This window comes from Sinocyclocheilus grahami, unplaced genomic scaffold (genome assembly GCF_001515645.1).
Source record: "Sinocyclocheilus grahami isolate Dianchi unplaced genomic scaffold, SAMN03320097.WGS_v1.1 scaffold37.1, whole genome shotgun sequence".
Taxonomy (NCBI): domain Eukaryota; kingdom Metazoa; phylum Chordata; class Actinopteri; order Cypriniformes; family Cyprinidae; genus Sinocyclocheilus; species Sinocyclocheilus grahami.
The window spans coordinates 2,910,074-2,920,131 of NW_015505216.1; the positions used below are offsets into that span (position 1 = coordinate 2,910,074).

At 42.6% G+C, this 10,058-nt stretch overlaps 1 protein-coding gene across 1 annotated transcript; it reads right to left on the reverse strand.

The window, feature by feature from the left end:
- Positions 1-1,576: 1,576 nt before the first annotated feature.
- On the reverse strand, positions 1,577-9,757 carry lfng (LFNG O-fucosylpeptide 3-beta-N-acetylglucosaminyltransferase). Its single transcript, XM_016267336.1, has 8 exons — positions 9,179-9,757; positions 4,571-4,619; positions 4,220-4,322; positions 3,970-4,123; positions 3,761-3,846; positions 3,497-3,662; positions 3,326-3,411; positions 1,577-3,228 (listed from the first exon to the last, which is right to left on the reverse strand). The coding sequence occupies exons 1-8, from the start codon at positions 9,596-9,598 to the stop codon at positions 3,162-3,164; spliced, it is 1,131 nt and encodes a 376-aa protein (XP_016122822.1). The 5' UTR covers positions 9,599-9,757; the 3' UTR covers positions 1,577-3,161.
- Positions 9,758-10,058: the final 301 nt, after the last annotated feature.

Here is a 10,058-nt window from a genome sequence, read left to right on the forward strand (position 1 = left end):
TGACTAAAACTAGACTAAATGTCATCATGCGTGTGCCCGTATGCGTGTATTAGGTCTCACCCCTTTATATCTTTGTTCTGCACTTTTGGCTGATTTTATTTTGCCAAATTCTATACAAATGCTCTCTGTGGCAGTCATACCTGCGTGTGTTTGTTTGTTTGTGTGTGTGTATGTGAGTGAGTGAGCATGTCTTTTATACATTGCCTTTGTGCTCTAGTACCAGGCCTTCATTTCTGTGTGGAAATTTTCAGATTTATGCCGGATTTATTTTTTTTTTTTTGACAAATGAAAAAAATTTATATAATTTTTTTTTTACATTTCCCATTCATTTCAATGTGGGGTCATATTGACCCCAAGGGACAGATTTGTAAAAAATAAATAAAAATGAACATACCTTCAGAACAACCGAATAAAGCCCAGTTTTTTGGTGTGAATATAGATATAACATGTTGAAAAGTCACAAAATCTTATTCCACTGAGATGAAGGGAACCATTTTTTTAAACTATGTAAAAGTTGATTGGGGTCATATTGACCCCAGGGGCCGATTGAGGGTTAATGTTGAAGGAATATAAGGATTTGTATCATCTTGCAATAACATTTACAACATTTCTGTTGTTGACCTCCTGTTTATGTGAAGGAATTCTTTGATCTGAAGCAATACAAGTCTTCATAATGTATTTAGTCATCCAAAGAAAGAAATCAAGCTAGGCTTTTCCCATTTTTGCTGCACGTATTACTGATTCCGACTATGAAGAGCATGCACATTATACTCTTTCTCTGTTAACTTTTTCAATGAGACCAGACCAAGCCAAAAATAAGTATGGCAGACTATTTCCATATAAATAGCACTTGCCACTCTATATCTTCAAATGTGTCATATAAAACATGTAATGCAATTATGATCAACAACTGACAATTTACCTTGCTCTCCCCTATATTTTCCAGGCCTCAAATGACATGACTATATAGTGTGTTGAAAGGCCCGGTAGTGAGGAAATGTTCTTTCCCATGGCAATTCTTGTAGAATAATAAATTACATGTGAGTGAGACTAAACTTTCAAGTGTGTTTCATTAATACAGCAAGCAACAAAGAACGGGTCAGTGCCAGCCCTCGAAGCCCACGAGAGGCCAAGTTTGTTTTGCTTGCATGCTTCAGTAACAGTTCACAACAGTTTTGACAGAGTAAGAGACCCTGGCCTCTGAACCTCTGCGGTCTGGCAATGATTTTACTCCAAATGATTGATGCAAGTCGCCTGTGTTGCCCTATAGTAGTGAGTGTGTCCTTTTCCCTGTTTGTCTTAGATGTTGTTGAAAGGGACAGTTCAACAAAAAATGAAAATTATGTTATTGATTACTCAATAGAAGGAAATGATTTCAAAAAGTACATCAGTGCCTGATCGCCATACATTCATTGTGGCTTATGGTCTATATTAATTGTATGATAAATTTGTCTTAGAAACAGGCTAAAATGTAAGTTTTGTATGTGTTGTAGGTTTTAGTTGTAGGTGAACTACCCCTTGAAATATGAAATATGTATGTAGTGTGTCAGCTGAAAGAAAACGAACAACAGTGCAGTAAAGTTTCTTAGCGAATATGCTGCTTTATTCAAAAGCTGAATGGTGAATTACCAAGGCGGCGCATGGTAACAATATCAGGATTGTGATCCCTGAGAGGACAACATTTGAACAAAGAATCCAGATACTGGAATATAAATTACAGCCATTAGCAAAATTCAGAGCATTAAAAAACATTTTAGAGGAATCATCAGAGCAAGGTCTGGTCCATAGGTGACCAAATGCATATAATATCTAAACAATTATGTACAAATACAATTGTTTTGAAATGGCACAGTACATAAATACTGCTTTAAAATAAAATATACAGGCTCACCCAATATGGGTCATTCCCATAGAGAAACTGCAACTCTGTTAGGACCACTGTTGATGCTCATGTAAAGCTCTCACTTAACATGTTTTGTATAGTTGGGATAGTGATGTCCAACTGTCAGCCGTGAAGGAATGGGGAAAACTGTGGCTCTAAGCCAGACCAGTCTGTGCAAAAGGGATCAGAGAACTCAGATCTGTGCTATAAACACATCTTAAACTTTAACTGCCATCTGTTTTAACAATGTACATCGTGTTGGCAGTGGCCCTGGTGCCAATTCAAAAGAGTAAACGGCATTAAGCGATTGCTAGGAGATGCTTTACTTGAGCAACCAACAGGTATTTTAAACCAAGCTGTGCAACTCCCACTTTAGTACATCTTTGAGCAAAGCTAAAAAAAAAATACAATAATAAATCATGCCAAAAATCTCATATCTATCTGCCAAGATTGTGTGAATGCAGTGGCATTAAATAATATAAAGATCAAAAAATTTGGGCACTTGATACATTTTCACACAGCTTTAAGATATTACAGTTCAATCACCATAAAATGCCCATAGGATTTAGGGAGAAAAGTGCTCAGTCCTCATACACCACAGATTAAAATAACCTGACAGCATATTTGGAAAATGTGCCTATTGCCAGCACAAAATGTCATAAAAAACTGATAGCAATAATAATTATAATAACACTGACATCAAAGAAATCAATTTGCAAAAAAGTGGACCTTCATCTCATTAATTTTGTCCGGAGTCCTTTAGAACTAGACAAAGCACCCATGTTACTGATTTCCTCTGAATATTTTAAAGAACTCAATCATTAAATCAAACCTGAGGGAAAGAACATCCTGAACGGCATTTGGAGAGAATAAAATATAAAGTATGAGCTAATTTGCTAATTAGAATTTAAAACTAAGCATATAAAGCTGGCAAAAGGCTTGGGTATACTAGAAAGTTACATTCTATGAGAATTGCAAATGGGATACAAGCAACAGTAATCATATAAAGCACAGTTGATTGCCTGCAAAGCTTGGCGCTGAAAGTGTCCTTCTGAAAGCCAGGCCCTTCGTAATGTCTGAGTTGGACAGGAAGCTCAGGCACCAGGCAGGAAGGAACTGTTTAAAGGCGGGCCGCACAGCAGCCCAGTATAACCACGGAAGGCCATGCGCCACTGCAGAGTAAACGCAGCACCACATGGCCCAATAACACACTGGTCCCTCATGCCTTTCAGATACCGAGGCAGTGAGGGACGAGGATACAACTGAGGAGCCGGTCACCTTAATAGGCAACCTGAGGAGGGCACCACGGAGTGTCTGGGTACAGCAGACAGTGCACTGACTTAAACCTGAGAGAGAATAAAAAATAGATGTTAGATTTGTACATGCACGCAAATGTAGATCCAAAATCCAAATGTGATCTACAGTGTTGAGAACTTGTCTTACCTGGATGGGTCCTCCTCAACGGAGAAAGCCCCTTTCATGCTGATGATATTCCTCTTGTTTTCAAACATTCCATAACTCAGTGTAATCTAAATGAAATTATATGAAACACTGCATTAATACAACTATACTGCATTTTACAGAATTAAAAAGTGCCTGTATCAAGTTCCTCACCTGTTTGTGTACTTCTGATTTGGACACCTGTTGCAAGTTCTCCAAGTGTGAGTGGAACAAGCTGCTTCTGGTCAAAGGGACCCCAAGAACTGACTCGATGATGTAGCCGATGGTGCAGTCATCAGGAAGACGGATCTTCTCTGCAGTGTTCATGAAATGGCCACCACTGTCATAAAAATAGTAAAGTAAGTCAACATAAAACATCTTAAAACAAATTAATATGCTCTTAGACGCTGCATTAGGATAGTTGAGAGTTTTTCGCACCTTGCCCAGGGGCTCATCTTCAAAGCTAGCCCACGGCTGATACAGAAGCCTGCACCTCCCGTAGCGAACCAGAAATTGACAGGACTCTGCAATGGAGAAACAAAAGCATCAGTTTCTATTCCTAATGCTCCTTTTAATCTTTACAACCAGTCTATATATATATATATATATATATATATATAAATGTTTTGTTATTTTGGACCACCTACCATCTTGTTGTCCCCAAGTCTTTCCGTGGCCTCAATAGGCCTGTCCAAGCTGGGTTTCCCAATGTACATGTCCTGAGTGTGAGGGTAGTTGGACAGCAACTTCACCAGTGTCTTCCCGTTCACATAGTTGTCATCATCCACATGACAGAACCACCTAAACCAGACAGAGATATCATTAGAACATCCAATATGGTTTGGGTTGACACTAAAACAAGTATTTACAACGTGACCATAATCATGCAATGCTTACTTTTTTCCAGACTCTATGAACTTGTCATACTCAACAGCCATCTTGCAGGACAGAGCCTGGCGGCTGTGGGCAGCAGAGCAGTTGGTATTGATAGCATGGCTTCCTGTGCGGACAAGAGGACAGATACTTTGTCAATGCTCACGTAATACTCCACTTATGTCTATCACTTGAGAAATGTCCATTATCTAAGAGGTCAGGTGACTCTGCACGTGCCCTAATACCATCTTCCCCCAAGAGCCCAGCTCCCTTTAGCTAACCACAAGTTTTTAAGAGGATTAGAAGGCTGAGTCCAAACTATGCATATCAAAGCGGGAATGTCTTGTGACTTCCGCTTGAGGATGCTGCACTCACCGATTTTCTTCTTCAGTTCTTCATCTTCGCCATCCGTGAATATGTATGTCTGCGAAAACAAGACAAAGCCCGGTTAGCTCTATCAATGAAGTCACAAGTTCATCAATGAATCACTGCACTAGAGCAAATACAAAACAGGAATTGACGCGTTCCAAACTGGAATCATGTGTCTTGAAGAGCTATTTATTCCAAGCGGACTGATTAGGAACCATTGTCTGGGTTTTACGCCATGGAAAACTCAGCAAGTTAAACAAGCCAAACTCTACCCCCCAAAATAAAGGCCCCTTGTTCTTGTTGTCAATCTATCCATGGCAACTGCTCCACACCCCAAAGTATCCCAGGCCCAGAACAAAGCGGGGAGCAGATCACCCCACTTACCCCCACCGCCCCCAACACTCCACCCCCATTCCATTGCCCCTGACCACCTCCCAAGTCTTTCCATTCTTCATCCCTCTATCAACTTCAGACATGTCCCAAGAAGGAATGGACAAGTCATCTGGAAGACAAGAAAGAAGCACCAGGTCCCATTCTCCCAGACATGCTCCAATTGATGAATATACATTCACACCAGTGTGCATTCACTGACGTCTGACCCCTCAGGGTTTTGTTAACGTTAAAATAGAAGGGGTGGGATTAGGAGCTCATTGTGGAAGATAAGACAGAGCAGGTGCAAGGCGGCAGCCCCGGCTCAAATGAGCCATTGAGAAGACGCCGCCACACGCCTCAGACAGACTGATGAAAAGGCGGCGTGCCCTTGGCCATGCACTGCCGTTAACCTGTTTGCTTTCCACCTCAGGTGAGACAGCACCTGCCACCCGCCGCCTTATCACAGCCACGTGTCTGAACAGGTCAACCTGCCCACGCCCAACTGGCCTTGAACATGTACACCTACGCTACAAAACTCTTCTCTTATGAGGTTCAGCTGTTTTGTGATCTTTATCTCAACAGTGAATTTGTTTTTTTTGTTGCCTTTCAAATGCCAGCACGCACACACGTGGACTCATTCCCCCTTTTCACAGTCGCATTTTTTTGAACGTTCAAACATTGGCAGATAATGTTTGATTGGTTTGCAGAACAAACTCTGAGCAGATGTTTAGCGCAGCACTCTGGGGCCAAGGCCCAAGGCCGATGTTTGTTCAGGGAGGGCTGGCGGTTGGACCGGGTAAAGGATCAGAGGCTGGCGCTGTTTGCGCAGAGTTCCGCTGAAAGGACAGACTAATCACACAGGCAGCTGCCAAGGCAGACTGGGCACTGACAGAGAGAGAAACCTCAGAGCTGATTAGTGCATTACAATGTGTGTGTGTGGCCACTCACCCCCATCCCTGCTCCCACTGTCCCTATGCACGGAGACAATGAGGAGTGGGTAAAGCTTTCACTGGGTAAATCCCAAATATGATTGCCTGGATTTGCATATAGCTGCAGTGGTTAACTAAGAGAGGCTTCTCGTGGCACATGGCTTTGTTTCTCAGTTTCCCATTTATTGAAGATAATGTGAGCCAAAATGACCCTTTTGTGGTTTCTTTCATAAACGTCAAGTCTTTTCTTCAAAATGCAGTTTTTCCAGCGTTCTCGGCACACAAGAAAGGATGAGGGTTTGGATTTTTGAGCGGGCAGAGATTGGTAGGGCTTCCCACCCCGCCAAAGGAAGGTCTGGCATAGGGCAGGCTGAGCGTGGAGCCTGTCTGTCTGTCTCCTTCTACCCGGGAAGGAGGTAGAGAGATGTTACTCCCTCTATTAAACACCAAACAGCCCTGCTCCCTCTACCTGTGCCAATCAGAGACCAGAAACTTGCACAGACTCGTGCCACAACAGATCTGCACTGCTTTCACTGTCTTGTCTTCAACCCAGAGAAGCTACTGCCACAAACAGAGAGTAGTTATGCAGTTAAGTATTTCAAATAGAGATAATGAGGTTGGTCATGGCACTTAATTTGCGTCGAGCAAGTGTGCATTTGATCTGAATGGCATTCTGTGTAACTGGACACTGGATACCACAGCCGCGGCACAAGCGGTTCTCTCATTGTTGTGAATTTCTCTCGCTGGGGAAGCTGCATTGTTCCAGGGGGGAAATTTAGAGAAACAGCGGAAGCCAGAAGCTGCAGCATGAACAATTCAAAATGGAGCAGATCTGACTGAAAAGAATTACACTATTCAAAAGTCCTGACTCATCAAGTCAAGACAATTACAAAGCATGCTTTTAATAATCAGAAAGCAACAGAGCGCTAGGGTTTCATTCTCTTAGAAAAATACTAATAATTCCAGTGTATTAACTAAGCTAGGGGAGCTTCTAGCTGACCGTGACTAACTCTAAACAAAGACAAGACAGTTTCCCACCAAGAAGAGCCACAGACTGCCATGAGTGTCAACAGCAGGCACAGATTGGATCTACTCTGTGTTTACATATAAACAGCCCAAGACAGTGAGCTGTTCATCACCCGTCAAGGCAGCACCTGAAGTAGGTAAGTGGGTTGGAAAGATCCTTTCTACACAAGTGTCTAACCCCTATGAACACGATCACAGTGTCGGTCATGCATCATCTCACTTGACATATGTGACAAAGTTCCCATGCTGTGGGTCTAACAATGCCTGGCCCGCTGAAACCCTTGTCTGGTGCCAGCCATTGTGGCAAGCGGCCAAACGGTACACCGGAGTCCTTGGGATAATCCCCGGCCGTTCAGATGACAATAACTGGGATTTAATGTGCTCAGGTGTTGCAAGGATGAATGTAGAAATAATTTTGAGAGCGTCTCTCCGTGTGCACATGTTGAGAATGTGAGGATTCATATAGCTGGCATTAGAGCCATCTTTTGTTCTTTGGGACCCAGCCACCTGGCACTCATTCTCCAGGAACTCCCCCTTGTATTCTGGGCTGCGCTGGTCTTTTATGTCTGCGCTGCTCCCCACCAGCTGCTGCTATTAATCCCTGCTGTTAACTCTCTCTTCTGTGGGTTAACTTCCATCAACTCCTGTACTGAGCAAACTTAGTCTTAGTTTTCAGTCTCGCCTATAGCCTGTAGTGGTCATATCAGTTTAGCTGGATAGCGAAAGACAAATCCGAGCTGACTGAATGAGTACAGAGGCTAAAGTGGTCTGATTTAAATTTCCACTTTCCACATGCTTTGATATTCACAGAAACGTCACAAACAATGTTCTTTGTACTGAGACGCTGCGGGCATCTAAAAGTGTTGCTATGGCTGTGTCATATTCAAATGGCAATAATAAAACCCCTCTTGTCTAAGGTGTGAGGGAAACGGATTGTGACAGAGCCCCGAGGCAAATTAAACTGACTTTTGCAAAATGTATGAGCAACTACTCTAGGTGGTGAATAAAATCACTTTGACTGCTCTGTGCTCGCTGCTGTCGATGTGCCGAGAGTGCTTTTGTGCTGGCTGCAAAAGAGGCCTGTTTCTCAGAGCTGTATTTTCATACTGTGAGCCACTCGGCATGCTGCTGAAAAGCCTTCCCTTGCCTATAGATGCTGTCCCTTTGTGCCCCCCAGCATCTCCATAACGAAGACTCTCTTTTCCCACCACTTGGGTAGGTTGACCCAGCCTCTGCTCCAGATCCCCGGTTCCCATGGAGAGTGGGAGACAAGGGGCTGGCAGAGCTTTTCTTTCCCCCTTCAGAAAGACGCTTTGTTAGTGCTGAGAAGGGGACAGCTCTGAAGCCACTGCTGTGATGCATCCTTAGCCCTGGCGTATTCACGGGGACACCCCAAACAATGGAGCAGGAGGGGAGAAAGGGGGGAACTTACAGCCACCCATCTCTCTTTGAGCTACACAGCGTTTGCTACAGACAGCACTGTGAATCTGAGTTTAATAATGTGTTTTTTTAATATGCCAGGCAGATATAAATGGATTTTTGGTCCCTTAATATCAATGTTGAACATTTGAATTTGTTTTGTGGTCCTGCTTGTAGATATCAATACTATAGATTGGCTGATGATAGGTTTGACCAACTTTTTTTTTTACTGTTCTTCACACATTCGTTTACTTAATCAGTTCTTTATTAACATGTATAAATGCAATCATTCAGAGGATTTCTAAAGAGGAATACCACTGTGTTTAACAGGAAACAACAATGTTCACAGGTAAAGTGACTTAATGTAAAAGGACAATAAACTTGCAACCATTTAGACTGAAACAAAAGCATATGTGAAATTGCATTAATGAATAATAAAATATTTAATCTACATTTAAATGTATCCATTTTTTCGGCCAATTAAACAAACATAATCTGTATTGGTCGTGAAAAGCAATACTGATTCATCTCCAATTAAAACTATTTAAGTTAACTATATTATAATTTAATAGACAATCATGCAAAATATAAAATAAAAAATATTTCTAAAATAAAAGACAGTAATGCAAACTGTAACTGGATTTCAAACACTGGGAAGAATATGAATATTAAATAAATTCATAGCTAAAAGTGTCTTAAAGTAGGGCAAGGTGGTTTGAAGCGGAAAGACAGTGCACATCATTTATCATTAATATCACGCAAAAAAAAACATCCCTTTTGTTTCCGGCTGGTAAAATATGTAACCAAAGAGTGCAAGAAGTTATGCAAAGTTGTTGCAAACAGTTTGTAAAAACGCAAACGGACATACCTGCTTCATGTTTCTGGATATCCAGGTGTCCAGCAGTAGATCCAGTCTGGACCGGTGAAACTTCTTTGTGGTCTTCACTGCGATGAAGATGTCATCCGCGCTGATGTCCTCAGCAGGCGGCGCGTCTGTCGTCGCTCCGGACGCTTCGGTGGGCTTATCCGCTTCCCTCCTGCTGCGGGTGAGCTTGGAAAAATAGGCAGAGAATCCTTTCTTTCCATTCTGCTCAGGCTGAGCTCCATCATCAGCCTCTGATTCCCCCAGACTTTGGAGCGAGCGCAAGCCGACCTCACTCTCGTTCTGCATCCCGTCCATCTGAGTCCGCTGATGCTGCGACAGAAATAACAGCAGCCCTAGACAGGTGACGGTCGCCCCCGCGAGGGAGAGCACAGCTTTCCTGCCGTACGCTTTCGACATGTTCATTAAACTCTAAGAGAAGCACGCTCTCTTTGTGATATACACAGCATTAACCTAAACCTCCCTCCAATAGCCTACTCTAAAAAACAAGCTTGTCATCCGACTGCAACATAGTAGCGCTGAGAGAGTTTCCTCATTGTCACTCGGAGGGGCTTTTATAAACTGCCCACAGCATTGGTCACGCCCAGTGGGCGGGGCATTGATGGCTATTGTGCTGTGGGAACCGCAGAGAGACTGTCAATGGGAGGACGCGTTAAAGGACAGCAAGCGAGGAACAAAGAGGGGGGAGGGTGAAGAGCACAAACAGGCGTAAACATTTTCAAAGTACATGCTCTTATAAAACAAACTATGCATGCATGCGCTATAATCACTCTTAATTGCGTGTTTTCCATTATCAGGAGCAGGGCTGAAAATAATTGTACAAATTTGTCAAGGCCTAAATTTGTAAATCAGTTTTAGGTGGAAA